General features: G+C 39.4%; 1 protein-coding gene across 1 annotated transcript in view; it reads left to right on the top strand.

Moving 5' to 3' along the window:
- Window positions 1-21,051, top strand: part of cfap54 (cilia and flagella associated protein 54) — a 38,485-nt gene that overhangs the window by 7,973 nt on the left and 9,461 nt on the right. Inside the window, exons 18-55 of the mRNA XM_017716855.2 lie at window positions 376-514; window positions 598-672; window positions 798-919; window positions 1,040-1,222; window positions 1,551-1,643; window positions 1,806-1,991; window positions 2,080-2,210; window positions 2,691-2,838; window positions 3,075-3,230; window positions 3,466-3,588; window positions 3,714-3,842; window positions 4,396-4,537; window positions 4,880-4,972; window positions 5,070-5,196; window positions 5,278-5,374; window positions 5,474-5,559; window positions 6,138-6,347; window positions 6,665-6,816; window positions 7,046-7,236; window positions 7,376-7,573; window positions 7,850-8,028; window positions 8,366-8,501; window positions 8,707-8,821; window positions 9,002-9,157; window positions 11,400-11,591; window positions 11,689-11,776; window positions 11,897-12,067; window positions 12,169-12,235; window positions 12,536-12,721; window positions 13,987-14,073; window positions 14,212-14,331; window positions 18,004-18,057; window positions 18,146-18,296; window positions 18,452-18,606; window positions 18,813-18,964; window positions 19,155-19,290; window positions 19,944-20,106; window positions 20,612-20,772. Coding sequence (XP_017572344.1) covers window positions 376-514; window positions 598-672; window positions 798-919; window positions 1,040-1,222; window positions 1,551-1,643; window positions 1,806-1,991; window positions 2,080-2,210; window positions 2,691-2,838; window positions 3,075-3,230; window positions 3,466-3,588; window positions 3,714-3,842; window positions 4,396-4,537; window positions 4,880-4,972; window positions 5,070-5,196; window positions 5,278-5,374; window positions 5,474-5,559; window positions 6,138-6,347; window positions 6,665-6,816; window positions 7,046-7,236; window positions 7,376-7,573; window positions 7,850-8,028; window positions 8,366-8,501; window positions 8,707-8,821; window positions 9,002-9,157; window positions 11,400-11,591; window positions 11,689-11,776; window positions 11,897-12,067; window positions 12,169-12,235; window positions 12,536-12,721; window positions 13,987-14,073; window positions 14,212-14,331; window positions 18,004-18,057; window positions 18,146-18,296; window positions 18,452-18,606; window positions 18,813-18,964; window positions 19,155-19,290; window positions 19,944-20,106; window positions 20,612-20,772 — 5,250 coding nt within the window. The remainder of the gene's footprint in view (window positions 1-375; window positions 515-597; window positions 673-797; window positions 920-1,039; window positions 1,223-1,550; window positions 1,644-1,805; window positions 1,992-2,079; window positions 2,211-2,690; window positions 2,839-3,074; window positions 3,231-3,465; window positions 3,589-3,713; window positions 3,843-4,395; window positions 4,538-4,879; window positions 4,973-5,069; window positions 5,197-5,277; window positions 5,375-5,473; window positions 5,560-6,137; window positions 6,348-6,664; window positions 6,817-7,045; window positions 7,237-7,375; window positions 7,574-7,849; window positions 8,029-8,365; window positions 8,502-8,706; window positions 8,822-9,001; window positions 9,158-11,399; window positions 11,592-11,688; window positions 11,777-11,896; window positions 12,068-12,168; window positions 12,236-12,535; window positions 12,722-13,986; window positions 14,074-14,211; window positions 14,332-18,003; window positions 18,058-18,145; window positions 18,297-18,451; window positions 18,607-18,812; window positions 18,965-19,154; window positions 19,291-19,943; window positions 20,107-20,611; window positions 20,773-21,051) is intronic.

Here is a 21,051-nt window from a genome sequence, read left to right as displayed (position 1 = left end):
CCTCTCGATCATGAATCTATTTTAAAAATACATTGGAGGCCAAAACTTTATCTCAGAATGATCAGAGAACAATGTTTCAGGCATCAGGCAATGTATTTGTAGCTATTACATGTAAAAGCTTACAGTTTACATTTGAAGGAGCTTTTAAAGGCATTAAGCACCCTGGACACCTGGTTCCTATCACCGCCACTGTGTAAAGTCTGACATGGTAAGTTTCTCTAGAGTGGAGCATCTTGCATCAAACCACTCTCAATGGCTTTGTTGACATCTGAATTATGTAGGATTTTTAACAGTCAGTGAAATTCCCCTGTAAGGGTGAATCATGAAATGTTTGTAGTTTAGTTCAGTAGTGTAGTTTTTCCCCTTTTATACTAGAAATGTGGTGACGCTCCTCAGAGTGGACAGCCAGAGAGCACCAGCATTTCATCAGTCAGTGCTCTCTCCATGGACCTACATGTTGAACTGCTGGCTTTCCATCACAGAGTGTTTCTTAAACTTCTAGATACCTTCCCAGGTGAGACCCTATGAACAAAAAAAATAAATACATTGCATTTGTATATAGTATGTGACTTGGATGGTGCTTTTTCTTCTTCTCAGATGATGAGAATGTTGAGGGAATAAAGAAGTCAGTGGTGCAGCCCTCTGAAGCACATTCAAAGAGATCCAAAACAGGTGAGAATAACTGGTTGTAACTTTGCATCTTTGAAAATGACCATGCACTCCAAGTTGTATCCTGGAGGCTTCAGGTATATGCTGCAGCCCATCTCAGTAAAGCCTCTTGGTGTATTTTTAAACAGAGAGTGTGCTGCTGGAGAAGATCAAAAAGAACAAAGTCTCCAAAGCTCTTTTCCTGATACAGAAGGCATTACTTTCCTACAGGAAGGACCCCACTAGCAGAAGTACCAAAAAGCTACTTGAAGTAAGTGTGGAGACTCATCGCATGAAACAAATAAAACAAAGTTTAACTCTAGCAAAACACTCAGAGCCTACATAGTCATTACTGACAGTCTGTATTGCTCTCTGTCTTCTCTGATTCCAGGAGGCTGTCGTGTTAATGGAGAAAGCTAAAACTGAAGAGAAGAGAATAGCTGGTGCTTCTTCTCCTGCAGAGGTGGTATCAGGAAGAGAAGATGGCAGTCCTCCTCCTCCACCTCCTGTCCTGCTCTCTTGTACTGACTGGTCTATGACCTTCACCCCAGCAGTGTATACTCTAGAGGAGAAGGTGCTTGTCACGATGGCACTGCACTACAATCCATGAGTCTGTTGATTATTATTTGATTAATCAACTTCTCACCCTTCACATCGCCATTATTCAAGCTCTGTTTTTTTATGATGCTATGCTGAACTATTCAAGCTATACAACCCTTAACTCTTCCTGTAGTATGCAATCAGTTAGAATAACCAATTAAATTAGAGGACATTGTAAAGTACTTTGATAAAGTAAATGATGCATTAACTTTGTTCTATAACTAAGTCAACTCTTTGCAGCTGTTTGTTTGGACAACTGATATTTTTCTACTTGTTCTGGTTGTACTTTTGTTTTTGTGCAGGTTTGCTGGTACCGTATTTATGGTAGAGAAGTGGAGGGTCGTAATTATAAAGTGCGGATTGGAGACGGCCACCTTCCTGGCACAGGCGATACAGTAGGCCTTTCTTTATTAATTCTATTTTTATTATATCCAGAGATACAATATAGAAAGTGACAGCATGTACATTTAAATTGATATTTGTATTTTCTCCTTGACTACCATGTCCCAGTAGATTGCACATCACCTGTCTATTAAGTCATCTGTGATTTCAATCAGGTTCCTTCTAGAGGTCAACCTCTGTTCCATATAAGTGGGCTGGAGACCAATCAGAAGTACATATTTGCTGTTGCTGCCTACGATGCTAAAGGTAACCTAGTTGGCAACACCATTGGAGAAACCACCAGACCTCTCCTAGCATCTCTGCCTTTGCCACTGTTGTCAACCTGGGCCCACCTGGCTCAAGTAGGTGCACATGAAACTATGGGGCACAGTTTTATGTGTTGTGACAGGTAAGGCTTAGACCAATCAACTTTGACTCTCTCTGTTCCAGGTGGCGTACCGAACAGGTCAACATACGCTAGCTAAGAAAGCCTGCAGTGTGATTTGGAGTCACTTTATGCTTCCCTCAGCCTCTCAGGAACCTATTGATGACAAAGAACCTGAAGGGCTTGCTCAGACAAGGTTAAAGAAATGTGTACACAATTTTCTGCTTATTACAAGCATAGTTGATTAGTCACAATGTATTTGAAGCTAATATATCACAAGCACACAAGTTATAGGATGTTTATTCCCCACAGTGCAAATTAGCTGCACTTACGTCAAACCATGCTGACTTTTTAAATAATCTCAGATGGACTTGCTAATGTGGTTTCTGACACTGTATAGCATTCCGTTATCTGTAAAAAAGGCAAAGGTTTGTTGCAAAGCAAAAAAAAAAACAAAATAAACACGGCTGTTACAAAGCCTGAATTCAGCCTGTACCTTGTCCCTTTATGTAAAGGTAGTAAACTCGTAGTTCCAGGGCAAAACTAAAGAAGGAAATTGGCTGTCCTGTAATTGACTACATTGGGGATAACGAAAAAGATATTCAGACTATTCCTTTAAGAAGCTTACATGCCTTGTGTTATTTTCAAACTCTAATTTTCTTTTATATCCCTGAAGGCTGCACCCCGAGGTCCTGAAGCTGTCCTCTCCTCTTATGCAGCAGTTTTTTCTCTCTTCCATATTCATTCAGACAGACATCCACATCCAGGAGAGGGCACTATATTGTGACACCCTCTGGGATGAAAGCATCTTGATCTGGGGACAGGTTAGTGATGAAATTAGATATTTTGTCTTGAATGTTATGAATTTTTCTCTGTGAATTATTACATTTCTTAAAGCTACCTAATGAACTTTGTGTCCTATATAGGAAGTTAAGTGTTGTAGGATGTTATAATATTTCAATGCATTTTGATGTGCTGATGGACAGAATCTTTGTATGGCAGCTTCAGTCCTGTCCAGTCATTAATACTCCTGATGCTATTCTGATCACCTCCTCTGAAGGAAGCCAGACTTGCAGAATGTGAGAGGATGCTGGTGGCCATAGATTTGGCTCTACATCTCAATGATGGCAGTGCCGCTCTGCAGGCAATAGTGAGCTGCTATGGCCTCCTGGCACCTCTTGTCTACTATCAGATCCCATCAGATCCTGTGATTCAGGTGACTGTCTATAGGTTAATAAAGGTTTCTCTTCCTTATTGACCCAAGACCAGATTTGCATCTCAGACTGAGGGATCCTTCTATTCCTGCTTTTTGTCCCTCCATTCCTCTTACTGATACTCAGTGACTTTGTGGGCAGCATTTTCAAGCTAGTGCCCATGATTTAGATGAAGCTTTAGCCTTCATTCTATGGACATTGACATTTCTAACCAATATTAGTTCTTTCTGCTTTCAGGTGTTGTTAAAATGTCTTATGGTGCTGCAGGAAATCCCAGCAGTACTTAAGCAGAAACGGCCAGCTGCTACTACTGAATCACTGCACCATATGGTGGCCTGCATCACATACTATGTAGCTAAGGTAACAGATTTCATAACCAGCATGCAACCCTCTGTCCACTCAGTTCCATTCAGTACCAAATACATAGCAGAACTCACAGTGGTAAGAAGGTCTGTGCCCTTAATGCCACCCTTGTGTTCATATAGGGCTTGCGAGCCTTCAAGGAGTATGGTATGGCATCATCAGTGATTGAACAGGGCAAGAAACTCCTACAGGAAATCTTTGAGAACCCTCATCAGCCCCCTAGCAGGCCTGCACAAGTCGAGCACGAAGGAGTGAGTGCCTTTTACCAAGCTTTTAGTGACTTGCATCAACTTGAATTAAAGAACATACCTATACAGTAATGTGCCAAAATCACATTACCCCAGATTTTTTTTATTTTCAATCCAGGTGGCCATTAAATACCAGTTATTCATTTTTAAGGAGATACTTCTGATAAGATTAGATGGTAATTCACTTGCATAAGGAAGTGGAAGAGTTTCCAAAGCTAGAGTTAAAAAAATTATTAAAAGATACTGAAAAAATGGGGCTCCTAACAACCATGCAAGACCTGGTTGACCTCCAAAACTGTCACCATTACCACCTCTGAAAAAAGAGTGGAAGCAGTAATAAAGACAAAGGGTGAATATGTTGCTAAAATATTTGATGTTATATTTATATTTTGATATTATATGTAGTGGCTTCAGTTTAGTTTAATGTTTTTTAAAATGTTTTTTCCCTGCTGTTGAAAAATAAGTAACTTGTATTTAATGGCCATTTTGCACAGTACTGTATGAAGCATTTGTAGTGAATTACAGTCAATATGAAATGCTTTTGTGCATGTCTCAGGGGGAGAAACTCCAGAAGAAGGCAGTGCTTGTTCGTGAGGAGGAGCTTTGTGAGCAGCTGAAGTCGTTGGAGAATAGTGCCTTGAAGCACAAGAATGCAGAAGTATTTGGGAACTGTGATGTCATAACCTGGAACAGAGAAGGTAGAAAGCAAGCTGTCAGAGAGGGGTCATTATGTCTCCTGTCTGTCAGGCTGGACCATGAATAGAACACTGGGGCTTTTTGAAAGTACAAAGTTCTCTTGTTTTCACTCTTAATGTAGAAATATGTAAATCACTGTGAAGGGAGACTTTGAGTAGTCACTTATGAATGTCTCCTTTTTGTCTATTTTTAAACAGAATGAGCCAAAAACATTATGCACCATGGCACCATATTTAGCCTTATTTTATGTTAAAAATATTTAACATTAAAAACAAATGGGTAATGTGAGACATTTGTAGATAATCAGGTGTCTCTAGTGTCAGTGTTTTTTTTTCAAGTAACAGGTTCTCCTGATCCCGATCTTACTGGTTATGAAGACCCTGTGGTGCTTCATATGGTTATTTGTTGCAGCCCTCTCAGAAATGCCTTCAAAGAAGGTACACTGGACAACCTAATATACCATACCGAATACCATATTCATTGTGTTGCCTCACAGTTACTGGAATGTCTGCTTATGTTTTGCATCTCAAATAGTGATGAAGTTTAAGCACAAGTCTTGCTTCATTGAGTTTGCTGTGTTCCTGCTGCAAAGGGCCTTGCAGGAGGATCAGCTGGAGCTGCTGCCACAGTGGGGACAGGAAATCTTCAGCTGGATAAGCAGGTTTGTGTGTGTGTTTATGTGTTTGCACATGCATCATGTGATCTTCTGATTATGCATCTTAAATATCTGATCTTTGACCAGACGAGATGAAGGTTTGATAGTCCTGAAGAAGCCTCAAGAAAAAATGAGGAAAGATCTGAAGAAATTCACATCATCTGTCATAGAATACAGCAATAAAGTAAATTAATTAATTAATTACAATATACCCATATGTACACTTTTTTTGCCTGCCCTACACATAAATCTGTAATTCTCCTACTGTTAACTTTTTTACCAGAAACAGAAGGCCAGCAGTTTTCAAAGTGATAAACAAAAGAAAGTCTTGAAAAAGTTGTCTGGACCAGGAACCCACACCTCTGAGAAGTAAGCTTTAAAGTGATAGTTCATACAAAACAAATATGCACAATTTGCAGGTCAGCCCAAATATGGTCATATAACCAAGACATATTTGTCATATTTGGCAGTTTCACACAAGAGCTTTGAGGCTGATGTTGCTAAAAGTAATGTGAGCTTTTAACAAATCAATAAAAACTGTGCAAAGTAAATCATCACATACATACAGGTGTAAATCTCAAATAGGTTTTCTCATGTTGCTTCTGACCCTGTTTAGCATAGCGTTGACTATGAAAATGAACAAACATAAACTGAATGGCTAAAAACAGTATAGGCAGGCATTTTGAATTATAAATTTTGCTCTCTTGATATATATATATATATATATATATATATATATATATATATATATATATTTTTTTTTTTTTTTTTTTTTGCGTAAAGCTAATTGGTGGAAATAAGCTTCTATTACTTGCTACCTACATTAGTCTCAGAAAACTAAATTTGATCTAGTACATTCTGGAAAAGTGGAAAATTGTGTTCTTTTTTGTTGAATGTTGCCTTTCTCTCTGGAATTTGTGTCATGTCTATACTTCATGTTGATGCAGCATGTGGCGTGGCAGAGATGGAAAGGCATTGGAGACCCTCCTGAAGCTGCTGACTCCACTGGTCCGGCGGCACCAGCGGCGGAGGAGGCTGAGAAAGGTGTGCTCAGATGAGTGGCCATGGCGCTGCCACATCAACCTGACCCTGGCCCAAGCCTACATGGGTCTGCTGAAGAAGAGCCGGGAGCCCCAAGCTGGAGCTCTCCAACGCTGGTAATGTCATATCAGTAATACTATTCCACAGTGCTGCAGGATGCATTTTTACATTTAGACTTGTCAAGCTGCATATGCACACTTTGTTAGCTCCAAAAAGCCTACTTGAATGGCACATGTGAGTCTTTTAATGCGTACCAAGGACTGTACTGTATTGTACTATTGAACTGTTACTATGGTGTCATATTGGAGCATTAATTTTTGCTATTAGCTTGTTTTTTTAAGGCTATGGAAACATCTGCCTTCAGCTACAGTGTATCATCCTCTCAGCACAGTTGTGAGATTTTTCTCTCTCTATATGCCTTTAAAAACTACAGTTACAGCAAAATGTCTCCTCTACTATTCTCGCTGGCACATACTGGAACACTGGTGAAATGGAAGCACATTCCTCCTGAATTGAGCCAGTCAACCCTCAAAGCCATACCTCAGCCCAAAAAAGACCCCGTCCACAAAGCCAAAGACAGTCAGGGTAAGTAAAAACAACCTTCTAGCTTTTATATAGTATTTACATGTATATTGTATATATATTTTGGCTTTTTCATACACTTCTTTTTTAATGCCTAAAATTCACTGAGCAGAATTCCACTTAAATATTGAAATTCTTGGCCAGTAAAAGTGTTAGGTCATGATGTTGTCAGTCTGACTGGCTTACACAAGGTCATTTGTCTCTACAATACCAAATATGATGTAAATGTAAGGAGCAACAAACATTGTTGGAGAGGAGACTGGGGACAGTGAAGTGGACAGTGAGTTAGACTCGCCACGCACACAGATGACCAATGACTCAGACAGCAGCGAGCCGGTTGTACCAACAACACTGACCCAGTGCATCGTCTCTCAGCCACTGGACACACTGGTCAAGGCCTTAGTTCACCTCAGGAGAGCTATGGTACACATACATTCAATTTTCACATACATTCAAACTGCAAATGCAGTTATTAAAAGAAAAATTTATTGTAAGATATTGCTCTTTCTATGTGACTTGCAAATTTTGGTGATATCTTCATGCTTTGTGGACCTACATGCAGGTGCTGGCTCATCGTGGACATCTCTGGACATCTCTGCAGTGGGTGTGCAGGATTTTGTGGGATGAGTTCAGCACCATGGTGTTGCTGGTGGAACGTGATGCCCCAAGCAAACTGACTCTGGATCAGTTTTGCACAGTATTCACACCCCTGCTAGTGTTGGCCTCAGACCTGCTCATGGACATGATGCAGAGGCTACAGGTATGGCTGGAAGTATTTATTATCTAGAAGGAAAAATATAACAGGTAAAGAAAAATCAACATTTTGAGGACATTGCACTCTTACTGGGCCTTTACATTCAGTTGTAGATGCAACAGTTAGCAAAAATAGGAGTCTCTCATACACAGAACTCTTCATAATTTCAACATAAAAGATACTGGATATCAGAAATATGTTTTATCATCTTATAGTTTACGCCTAGCTACAGACCATTTCACACAGTGTCTGTATTCAGGGTTTTTCTTGTGTTTGTGGTAGCAGTGGAAGGTGTACGATGGGGAAGGTGAACAGCTGGAGGCCAGGCCACTGAATGATGGGGCATTGTTGGACCTACGCTGGCTGAGGAACCTGGTGCTGCACACCCTGGAACTCCTTTACCACCAGGCCAAGTGGGAAACTCTTGCCAACCTTGCTTTGGTCTACAACTCCTATACTCGGTGAGTTCTCCTCCCGAGATGGGAAGTGGAGAGGTAGTAGTTTGACTTTTTGTATAGTTTTGTGTGTGTGTGTGTGTGTGTGTTTTAGGAAGTATTCTAAATGAGATTTTGTCCAAAAAATGGGACAACATCACACATTTTTCAAAGGCCCTGCATAAGAGTCCTTTTTTGGTGATGATTAGACACATCCTTACTGCTAGTAATGTTTCAGACATAAGTGCACCATTTAAATGTGCCCTTTCTCCATAGCTGACAAAAGTCTGTTGGGCTGCTTTAATCATTAATGTGAATCTCAATTTGAATATATGCACCCCTTGTTTTGTTGGTTGTGTTTCAGGGAGCACTACACTCATATGATAACCCCTGTATTGGTACATGCTCAGAGGAGACTACTGGAAAGAATTACCTATTATGGAGGACCTCCAGTTCCTCAACCTCACTTCATTCACACAGAAACAGCTACTGGAGAGAAGGTGAACATAAGGCTTAAAAGCTTAAAAGGCTTAAAAACCTGACTTCTACACATACTATTTGGTGATTTTCAGCAACTACAATGAAATTAATAGCCAGATTGAAGTAATTATGAAAGTGAGCAATTGAAGTGTTTGTTTAAGGTTCTGACTATATAGAATTTTACATACACTGGAACTGTACTATATGATTGCCCTTTGTTCACAGATTTCCTGTAGAAACTATGCAGGCAAACAACTGTTCTTAAATTCGACCTCTAGTGCAGAAGGTCAGCATAAAGGCACAGAAAGCACTGGAGTCTCAGAGCCTCTGGAACTGGCAGGTATAGAGTGATCCTGGACATACTAATAGCAGTTCATCTGCTAATTATGCTATGTGTGTGAGTAACGTGTGATAGGCTGTTAGTCATTTGCAGAGCGTTACTTGTTCTTGTGTGAGACAGGGAGAGTTGTGTTTGTGTGTGTTACATAGTATGTGATGCAGTTTTTTTTTTAATGTGCAGAGGTGAGAAGAGCCATGTGTGTGGTGTGTGTGCCGCTGGACATTGAAGACACACTGTGCTGTTTCAGAGAGACTCTGGCCAAAAGCTGTTACACGCTACTCACATTTCAGCACAGTCGTACACTGCTTAAGCTTCTGCTGGCTGGCACACAGGATTGTGAGTTCCCACACACTGTCTACATCAGAGACCCATTCAAACACAGTATCTAAAATTATTATTATTATTATTATTAATTCTGTCTGGTGACATTGTGCGTAACCAGATTGTAAAGTTTCTTTTAGTATTAGAAAGGTGCTGTATACATTTCTTTTTCTTCTTCTTCTACTTCTTCTTCTTATTATTATTTTTTATTATTATTATTAGTAGTAGTAGTAATAGTAGTATTATGTACATATGTACAAAAACAATAAAAAGTAATAGAGGTCTGTGTCATCCAAAACCTTTTTGGTTGACATAGACTTGTATTATTTTTATTACTTTTACTACTTCTGTTACTAAAGAGCAAACTTACAGTCATGCAAAAAAGTAGGTACACCCATTGAAAGGTTTAGATTTTGTCATTCTTTATATAATTGAAATTAAGTACCCTCTTATATATTTCACTTCTTAAGATGTGTCAAATTAAAATCAGGTGCTAATGATTAGAACACCATTAGAGGAACTTGTCATATTTAAAGCTTAGATATCTGGTCTGGCTTGCTCTTTGTTATTGGAACTTGGGGTGTCATCATGCCTAGATCAAAAGAGCTCTATGAGGCCTTCAGAAAGAAGATTGTAGTTGTCTTTGAGTCTGGGAAAGATGTTTGAGAAGTGTTTCCAAAATATGGAAACTATGAAAAATTAGAGAAGATGTAAAACCACACCAACATGTTCTGTTCAGGCTGCCCCAGCAAAGTTAACCCAAGAGCAGAACAAAAGATGCTAAATTAAATCTTTAAGAACCCCAAAATTTCATCACAGGAATCTGGATGTGAAAATGCATGCATCTACTATTAGAGCAAGACAGCATAAATTTCACCTACATGGGTGGTGCATGAGAAGGAAGTATTTGCTGTCTAAAAAGAATACCAGAGCTAAACTGATATATAAACAAGACTAAAGTTTGCTTAAGTTTGATCAATATCTAGGCAAGGGCCAGGACACTTGGTATCAATATGCTATGGACAGGCGAGTCAGAGATAGAGTTGTTTGGCTGAAGGCTATGTTTTTCGAAAAACAAAAAACTGCATTTGAACAGAAGAACTTCATACCAAATGTAAATCATGTTATGGTTTGGGGCTTCTTTGCTGCCTCAGGGCCTGGCCAACTTGCAATCATAGTGTAACGTGGAGCAATGAGGCGGACGCATATGCGGAGATAAGTGAGTTTTATTTCGGGCAAATCCAGGGTCGTAGCCGTAACAGTCCAGATTCACACAGCCAGACATGACGAACAGAACGCAGGCTAAACAAATCAAACAACTCACACAACAAACAACAATTCAAACAAAGACCAGTGAAAACAAAGGGCAAACACAGGGCTTAAATATGACAGGTGAAAACAATCAGGGGCAGAGTCACAAAACAAGGGGGCAGGACTAGGGATACCAAAACAAAGAAGCAGGTGGACTATCAAAAGGTAAACAAAAAGCACTATGGGGAGTGGGATGAGCCAAGCATGACACATAGAATCAATTATGAATTGTCCTTAATACCAGACTGTGCTTGAGCAGAATGTGAGGCCATGCTAAAAAGTTGAAGCTGAAGAAGTCTCCCTTCCAATGAATAAAGATCCAAAACATACCTGCAAATGCAAATGTAAATGCAGCTAACAATGGCTCAAAAGGAAGAACTGGATGGTTGTGGAATGTCCTATTTAAAGCCCAGATCTGAATTTTTGAAACTGTACATGAAAGAAGCCCCTCAAACATTGCATAGTTAAAATAATTCTGCATGAAGAAATTTTTTCCCCTTAGATGGGATAAATTGGTAGACAGTTATAGGATATGCCTACGTAAAGTTATTTCTGTCAAAAGGAACAGTACTAGTTACTGAAGCCAGGGGTGTGCTTACTTTTTCAGTAAAAGAAACCTCAGTCAATTTTTAATTAAATGATTGCAAAGTTAAATTTCCTTTGTTTTTTGTTCTATAAAGTAATATTTATCGATGCATACTTTTAGCTGATGATCAAATGCTAAAGTCCACATATGTCCAAAAACAGACAAACATTTCATGGTATGTATTTACTTTTTCACATGACTATATGACACCAAACATGTCTTGGGTGATTGATTATTTAAAGTAGGGGGGACAATTGCGTAATTTTTTTCTGCCACACCATCACTTTAAAGGGAGATGCTTGCTATATTTTGGAGCTTATATGGGGATTTCATAATACATTTGTGTCCTCACTTCTTTAGCATTGGAGGTGTCGTTCTGTAAGGAGTTACGCAGGGGCAGAGTGGAGTTCAACATAGCAGCCACCACTGCACCTTCCATTGGCCCTCCAGACCTGACCAATGAAGACTACAGCACTGTGGGTTCTGTGTACAGCTCCCCGCTGCCTCTCTCCCACATCCAGACTGTAATCTCTTCGTACAACAGCTCCATCAGTGAGATCTCCACACAGACATTTAGTACCTTTTATGTTGATGTCGTTTTGTAGTTGCAAGGCCAGTTCATAAACTACCTTTCTTTGTCTTAATACAGAATACCTTCAGGCAAATAAATATACCTCACTGCAGGTTCAAGCCCTGCATGACCTTGGGAATCTGCATTTCTGCAATGGGAATCGAAAGTATTTTCTACAAATTATTTATTGCACTAGTATATCTCAATTAAATGTTTTTTGTTTGTTTGTTTTTTATTATTATTAAAAATAATAGCATACTTGTTTGTATGGGTTTGCCCTGCATAGGGCTGCTCACTCACACTGGAGCAAGGCTCTGGACTGTGCCCTGCAGACTACCGGGGTGCTGGAATCATGGGATGCAGAATCATGGGCCAGCAGCTCTTCTCAGCAGCCCCTGGCACATGCTGGGATATGGGGCTGTCTCCAGGGAGCTTTGCTGTCAGCCAAAATTGCTCAGTGTGTAAAATTAAATCTAACATCAGTATCAATTTCATAAGCTTTCACTTCAGCGATATTTCAGTGACGTGATCACACTGTTGATGTATGTCTGTCTACAGGTATATTCTAACATCTAACATCAGCCAGCATACGAAATGCTGTCTTCTTTCTGCCAAACTGTTCAAGGTAAAAGCTTTGTCATGAACAACTTTTGAATAATGAAAATGAAAAAAGGCAAGGGAATATGGTATTCTTTGCTTTGACAAGGAAGTAGGGAATGAATGAAGTGATGAAGCGAGTGTTAGAATCATAGAATGCATTTGTTACTATAACTTATTTGGTAACTATGAAAAATCTAATATATAAATTAGTCATGAGTTTTGGGGAGTTTATAGGGATCTTAGGTATAAGTGATTAAATTTTGTTTTACACTCAACAGTATTCACTTACTTGTTTGTGTTATGTGTTTATTTGTGTACTGTTCAGTGCCTGCTAAAGGCATCCCTGCCACATCCTGATAATGATCTGGAGTACTCTTCTTACTCGATAAAGATGGAACTTATCCCTGGAGCAGATCTGTTCTCTGAGCCAGAATGGGACATTGCTGCCAGTGCTGTGGCCAGCTTGGGTTTCTTATGCCGCTCACTCTATGCCTCAGGGCATCAGCTAATGGTACAGCAAGCATGTACATGAATACTTTTTTCAAAATCAGAATCACTATTTTGCCAAATATGTACAGTACAAAAATTTGTCTAGATGAGTGCACACATGTATGATGTATAGTAAACAGACCAGACAAGCACAAAGACGAATATCTGATGTTCAAAAGAAAATAAGAGATTAACTAAGGCAACATTAAAAATTAAATGAAAATAAAATAGAAATAGAATACCATAAAATGAGAGACAAGAGAGTAGACATGAAAGATTCTGTGTAAAAGGAAACAAAAGACATGGAAATATGAAAATATGCATATGTGTGTGGTCTCATAACTATGAAATTAAACTGAGTGAAACTATAAATAATATGAAACTATTATTTACAGTACATAACAAAAAAGGGCATATAGGGACATGAACATTACCATAACAATACCATGATAATTACTCAGCCTTTTAACACAGTTTGTGATATAAGTTTAAGAGACCCTTATTAGTCTCACAACGAGGAGATATCACCTCTGCATTTAACCCATCCATGAAGTGAAACACCACATACACTCTAGTGAGCACACACACTAGGGGGCAGTGAGCACACTTGCCCGAGTGGTGGGCAGCCCAATCAGCAGCACCCGGGGAGCAGTTAGGGGGTTAACGTGGGGTCAGTAACGTGCTGTTGGCTCTGGGAATCGAACCGGCAACCTTCCAGTCACAAGTCTGGTTCCCTAACCTCCAGCCCATGACTGCTGATATAATACGATAGTGTATTGTTAAAAACACAACATGTTTAAGATAATTAAAGTCGTATTGTGTTGGTTGTTCCACGTTTTTAGCCTGGAACTTGAATGATTCCACAGTGGAAACCACAGAGTCAGTGATTTTGAAGGAGAGGAATTAGGAAGTGCGTTCACCACCAGCTACAGTCTTTTGTATTGTCAGTTGGTTGTGACTGCACCAGGACACCACCTGCTTGACATCCTTTTTGTGGGCAGACTTATTACTGTTGAATATGAGGCTCACCACGGTGGTGTCACCTTCATGAAACTCTTGGATTCCTGGACATGTTAATAATAATAATTTAATAAAACAATGTGTATAGCTTTGTTGGCTCTGTTTGGATGCTAAATTCATCTTTCCTGTTTTCCAGTTTATGAACAAGCGTGTAACTTGTGCTTGAATCTGTAATATTAACATAAATTTTAAAAAAGTTTAGTTGCAAAGAATTCTCCTTGCATAATCTTGTTTATATGTATGTAATGATTTTATGTCTGGTTGCAGATTCTTCCTTTGCTGGCTCTTTACCAATATATAGCCACCAACGTTTGTCAAGACCCGCACCTCACTGTAGGCTGCAGAATACTAAAGGTGTGCCACTGTATCACTTTTTGCTCATATTGATTAGTTATCCACTTGGTTGAAATTCAAAAGGGTGCTCCTTTGACAGAAGGAAGCTTTTAAAATCTGACCTGCCTGGTTATATAATGCATACTGTTTTGTGTGCAGGTGAAGGTGTTGACGGAGCTGGGCCTGTTTGCAGAGGCAGTAACAGAGACATACAGTCTCATTTTAGGAGAGGAAGTCCCTTTGTTTCACAGGAGCTACACTGGAGCAGAGAAGGCTTGGGTATAACATCATAAATATATATCAAAGCTCAAAGTTTATTACTACAAGCAACCTGTATATATATCTATACATACATGCAAAAGCACACATAAAATACATGCTGCATTATAACTTACTCCTGGGATAGTGAAACACAACAGACAATTGAGTCTTGCCATACTTAAATGGTAAATACTGGTTTGCACTTTCTTCAGCATGTATATAACATGTTCATCTCAAATGTTCGGCTCAAGTTTGTCTTGCCCTTTCCTAAAGCTAAGGACCATGTTCTTGGTCTTTTTGCTGTTCTTAGCCATAGAGTAATAAATACAGCTGACAACTGCATCAATAGCAGATTGGGTGCAACCAGGCAGTTGACCCATTATTTTTTCTGTTAAGTCATTAGCATATGGACACACCACTTTGGGTAACCTCTCATCTAGCATACTGAAACAACAGCACAAACAACAATGGTGACACCACCTTGAGACACTCCAGCATGTGCTGCCTGTGCCCAACAGCATCCCCATTTCACAGTCTGCACTCTTTCGGTGAGACAGCTGTTCCAGAGTGAACGTGCAATTCCATGGTTTACAATTGTAGACAAGAGCCGACAGTGATCAACAGTATGAAGATATCATGTGCATCACACCTTGAAATTCAGTTAATAGCATTATGCCAGGTCTGAACAAAGTAGACCAGCATCTACAGTAGACCTATTCTTCATGAAGCCATGCTGTGATAATTTTGTTGACTGACTGACTAGAGAGACTAAATCCTGAATTAAGCCTTCAAAGACTTTGCCATCAACTCTTAGTAAGGATACCTGGCGATAGTCCTGAGGAAACCTTGTCTTGGGAACTGCATGAATTGTGGAAGCTTTCCATTGTGCTGCGTAGTAGCCAGCCTGCAGACATGTGTTGAAAAGCTGACACAGAACTGGGTCAAGTTCCTCATAAAACTTATTTAAAGTCCAAAGCTCAATATTGTTTGGGCCTGTTGCTATTTCTGCTTCCCAGTAGACACAGTCACAGCTTAACCTGACCAGTACTGAAGTCTGGAATACATTAGTTTGATAGTTTGTTCTCAAATTACTCTGCAGTAGGTCTGGAACCATCTTTCCCAGAAGGAGGCAAAGTATGTGCTCACATTTGTTTTGCTTTTCTTGGTGATGCTTTTCCTCTCATCTTTAACTTCAGCTGCCCAAATCAGCTGCTTAACTGACCTTTGCCAGCCACTTAAAACTCTAGACTTCAACTGATCCACTTAATCTTGGTCATACTTATTTTTGCATGTTTTATAAGTACAGACACCTTCGCCCGCAGCTTCCTGTACACCTGCATTTTGTTACTGCAAACCATCTTTTGTCTCTCACAGATGGAATTTTTGATATATTTTGTCATATAAGGCTTGTTATTTTCCTTAACTTTACTTCTGTTGTATGGTACTCTCAGAGAACTTGTAGAACTCTCTGTAATATTTTCCAGGTTTCTCACGTTCTTGAGCAAGTCCAAAATAAATGGGTTAAGATGGAGCATTTGAGTAAAATCATAGTTTATACATGTTTAAACATTTTAGTGTGGAATAATACATTTGTTTCTTGAACACTGAATAGCATAAAGCATTTAACACTGCTGTTATATTTTTAATTGCTTTTGAACTCGTAAACTTATATTGGTTTAAACAGCACGATGATGTCAGTGAGTGTGAACAACCATTGAGCTGCTCTGCTTGCCAACCAATCAACAATCAGTAGCAGCATTGCTAACATCCTGCTGCCCTTTTGCTGTAGAAAAAAGGAAATATATAGGTAGGTTTTCTGTTTAGTGAAATACGTCCTTCTGCTTTCTAAAATTAAAGAAAGTTCTGGGCAGGTGATTAGAAATTATTTTAACTTTTCGTTTTTAGCTGTTTAGCTCCATTTACTCCCATTTATTGAGGACTCACTCGCTGATATAACAGGGGAAATAGGAAGAGGCCAGGATACTCATAAGCCGGCTCTAGTACTGTGTCATTGAGAACACAGTTCACGATATGGTAGAGATTCTCTTCTTTCTTCTGTGGTTATGTGGTGTCATGTACTCCAGCCAAGTCCTCCATGTTAATAGCCAGCCTCAAGAGTCGCTCTGACTCAGTAACTTCTTTGAGCATGTTTAGATACTTATTTGGGTCAGGACCCATTTGATCAAAAAATGGTCTGGTGATCTCAACCCTAAAAGAGGAGGAAGATGCACAGCCTCTTTATAGAGGCCACTGACATTTGTGATTATAGAATCTAGCTGTCTCAGTCCACGTGTTGGGCTTTTCACAGCTTGATTCAAGTTCAACTGAATCAAGAACACAGAGTGCTGTACTTAAAGGTGTGTATTCCCTAGAATAACAACTCCAGGAAGTGAATATGTCCGCAGTATAATGCTTAGACACTGATCCAGATATTCTGTTACCCCTGCGTCTGAGCTGCATTCCTTTGAAGTAGAGAAGTAGAAGGAGGATATAGATCACAGCAGTTATAAGGCAATGAGAGTTGTGATGACCTGAGCCATAGCCACAAACACTCAGTGTGTCTTCCTTCCAGCTCCGCCAGTCGCCTTTGTGGTGTACTCTTATTGACGTACAATGCCACTCCACTACCAGCTGAGGTATACCCGTCTTTACGATGTAAGCCATATCCAGGAAGTAAAACAACAGAGTTGCTGTTTAACCGTGTTTCAGTTACTGCTACCACTGCAGAATTCTTCTCCTGAGATACACAGTAAAGTTCAACAGTCTTATGCCTTAGTGACTTAACATTACACAATAAAAACTAGACAAATAGGGCTTAGACATGGGCCAGCTGAAATATACACCAAGTTCCATGATTGTGCAGTTATAAGCCTTTTATGTTAAGCTACTCTGGTTTGGGCTGACAAACAGGTATTTAGCATCTACAAGGTCTACCTCCCCTACAACCCCTAGAGTGTTTAAAAAACGTGCTGATAAATTATCTCACACAGTATGAGTAAAACAGCTTAAAAATGTAGATAAACAACTTAAACATCTGTTAAAATACACTCTACAGTTACTCTACAATATCTCTGTCCCAAGACATAAAAATCCATAAATGCTGCCACAGTGGCTGCTAATTACAATATTTCTTCATAAATCCAACTAACAACCTAAGCAACAAAGAGAAAAGAGTTTCCAAAGCAGGAGTTCTACATTATTAAGACACAGAGAAAATGGGGCTCCTAACAACTGTGCAAGAATTGGTAGACCATTAAATCTGTTAAATCAAAGATCAAGCTGCACTCTTGCTTCAGATCTGAAAAATGCATATTCTGGCTCTGAAAGGAAAAGAAATAGATGTGTTTGGTATTAGGGTCAAGAGAAGCAGAAAATCACACTTCTAAGACTAAACTTTGGAGATGTGGAAAAATATCCCTGCAGATTTCTTGATTTCTTGCAGATTGTTTGTGTTCTTAAAAGTGGACACACTATGTACTAAATAATCTAATATTGTATTTAGTTGTTGAGGCTCTCGTTATATATGTTTTCTGCTTTTTTCTGATGTTGAAAGATGAGTAACTTAATAATGGTTTTGACTTGAAATAAATACTTGAAGGCTTTCTGGTCTCTGATGTTTGCACAGTACTGTATATATGATTTCTAACAGCATATTGTATTTTCTTATTGAACTGTTTACTGCATGAACAGGCACAGAAGAAATTTACTAATTATAAACCCGTCATGGATCCTTCAAATCTCGAGGTGAGGACCCTTTGTGTTTTTTAAAACAGTAAGTGGGAAAGCAGGCCTTACTCATACGCCAGAACATGCTTTGTTTTACTCTCACTAGGCTCTGGAGGAGGTGGTGAACAGGAGGCCCAGTGGAGAAATCATGGCACTGTATGGCAATAGTCTGACCTGTCATCTTCTTCTGGCCAGAATTCAACTAATCGTGGTCATATGTAACACTATTTATGACCTACCTGAGCCACTTTCACCAGGTGCATCACTCTATTGTAACAGTAAAAATGGAATTGCTTTTTTAAAGATGATGAGCAAGTTAATAGTTTGATTCAAAAACATCTATTTGATAGTTATTCTAACAAACAGAAAAGAGGTGCACTACATGTCCATGTATTTGTGTGTGAACACACAGAGGTATTAGAGTCTCAGGTGGGATGCTGTGTGGCTAGTTCTTCTGGCCTGCCCGGCAAGGAGTCTCCCTGCAGAAGCCCCACCACGAACAGCAAGGAGGCCCAAGGCCTGCAGCTGGATCCCCAGAAAGACAAGCTTACTCTGGGCCAAGTCAAGGTGCCTACCATTATAGTCTTTTACTCTATTAAACGACTCACATAATTCTTTTTTTTAGTAAATTTGACATTGCTGGAAGCCAGGTCAAAGTAACAGAGACTTACATGGGATGACATTCCCTGCTCTGGTTCACATCTGCAACCTTTTTTCAGGTAATCACATGGCCTACTCTGTATATTAGTAATGAGTGTGCTGTCCTCCTGCAGGCTCTGATGCTGAGAGAGGCCTCTAGCCAGTTAAACTCTCAGCTGTTTGCCCTTCAGAACATCCATACAGGCCCTGAGGAACTGGAGCTGGCTGTGGAGACTAGACTTTTGCTGTCCAGCCTCAGTCTGCAGCAGGGCAAAACTGCCCACAGGTAAACATGAAATGCATTGTGCGTGTGTTTTTGTATATTTTTAGTCCAAAAATAAACTGACTGTAAATAAACGTATGCTTAGGTTTAGATTTGGTTTAGGCCTGACAAGTCAAGTGTCTGTGTGTATACATAAATATAAAGCTGTGTGTATGTGTATGCGTGTAAACATGCCCTGCATCCTCTCCTGCAGTGCCAATCTGACTGCATCTGCTCTGAGACTGCTGCAGAATTCTCCTCTGTTTCAAGACGAGAATCCCCCTCATTTGCACCCCAGAACTCCATCCTCTGCACTTAGACAATCCAGTGCCAAAGCCAATCTTCAGCAGGTACTTTGTTATTTCCCCCCTTAGAGATGCCAAATCTCTCTCATACATCTACCCAGCCTTCAGATATTTAGTAACCTCTGACAGAGAGATTTTCAAATAATTTTGCATTTTAGAGACTAGTATCTTTAGTATCTTGGTTTAATTAAATGACTTAATTTCTCACAATAGACTTAATATGTCAAAATGAGTATCTCATAATTATGACTTGGAATTGCAAAATAATGACTTAGTATTTCATGATAATGACTTATTATCCCCCAAAATACTTCGTTTCTTGAAATATTTAATTCTAACTCATTACTCCAACACGGTGGCTTAAGAAAACAAGTATTTTATTTTTATTTTTACAATTTTGAGAAAGTCTGTCATTATTTTGACATAAGTCAATGTTTTGAGATTGTAAGTCATTATTTTGAGATACTCAGTCAATATTTGTTACACACTGCTCAATTATGGAAAACACAGAGAGGCTTCTTTTTGTTCTGTGCTAGATTTTTTTTTCATGTTCTGTGACAAATCTAGGTACAATTAATGCATTGCTCAAAATCCTGTATTTGTGTGACAGTCATGTCACATGAGTGTTGTCATTGTAAATGTTTCATGGAAGTGTTTAGTCTAATCTGCTTTGCATGTGTGTTGTTGTTAATGTACAGAGAGCACTGCAGGAGTCTGATGGTGCTCCTTGCCCCCAGCTGTTGGACATGGTGGCTGGAGTGGAGGCCACAGAGCGCATGGGCCGCTCCCTATGGCTGCGGTGCAGACTGACTGTGGTCCAGAGCCTCACAGCTCATGTCCCTGGGACCGCTATATACCCAGGTCAGCAAGCCACACCAATTATAAACCAGCACAGTGTTGCTTAATTCTGTGTAGTGGTATACATGTTTTTTTTGGCTCCTCTTATGAGTATATTATCTTATGAGTATATTATATTATTATATTAACTCTTATGAGTATATTCTCTCACACATGGACACACATTTTCTAAGCTACTTATTTTTCTGGGTGGTGGTGTATATTCTCTCAGTTTTTTTTTAATTAAAATTATCCATTGATTGCCCTTCCACTTTTTATTATGTAATACATTATAATATTTTGCAGAGCAGTGTTTAGTGAAAACTACCCACATTTCCTGTTTTAAAACACAGACTCAAAATAGGGGTTGTCATGTGAACTTGAGACCTGACCTGAAAACCCTGCTAATTATTTAGTCCCAAAACAACTGCTCAATAAATACAAACACAGCATTGTCACTGGCTTGTGCACTGTAAGCCTTTGGCCTTATTCTTTGCAGTGTGGCTGTAAAACATGTTTGTGTGTGCAGGTGTGGACAGCAGTGTGGAGGCAGCCAGGCTGCTGAAAGAAGGTCTTGTTGAGGCCGAGGCCTGGGGAGACCCAGACACCCAGGCTTTGCTGCTTCTGCAGGAAGCTAAGATGAACACCCATTGCGGAAGACCTCCAGAAGAAAGCACCTCCATTCTGCAGGCAAAAATTCACTATACTGCACAGATTAACCCCACTAAGGACATATGTACTAATTTTATAGTAGTCGCTGAATATTTCACCGTAGGTACTGAATAATAAGCCCAAAGATTAATAACTGAATAAGCTAATGGTTTATGGCAGGGATGTCTAATATACTGGCCACATTATGGTTCTTATCCAGATAAATTAAGAATCCGTTTTATATGTTGAAATCATTTTGTGAACCATAATTGACTGTTTGCAAATGCAAACAAAACAATACTCTCTACCACTTCTTAT

This window comes from Pygocentrus nattereri, chromosome 1 (assembly GCF_015220715.1).
Source record: "Pygocentrus nattereri isolate fPygNat1 chromosome 1, fPygNat1.pri, whole genome shotgun sequence".
Lineage (NCBI taxonomy): Eukaryota > Metazoa > Chordata > Actinopteri > Characiformes > Serrasalmidae > Pygocentrus > Pygocentrus nattereri.
This window is presented reverse-complemented; position numbering and strand designations above follow the sequence as displayed.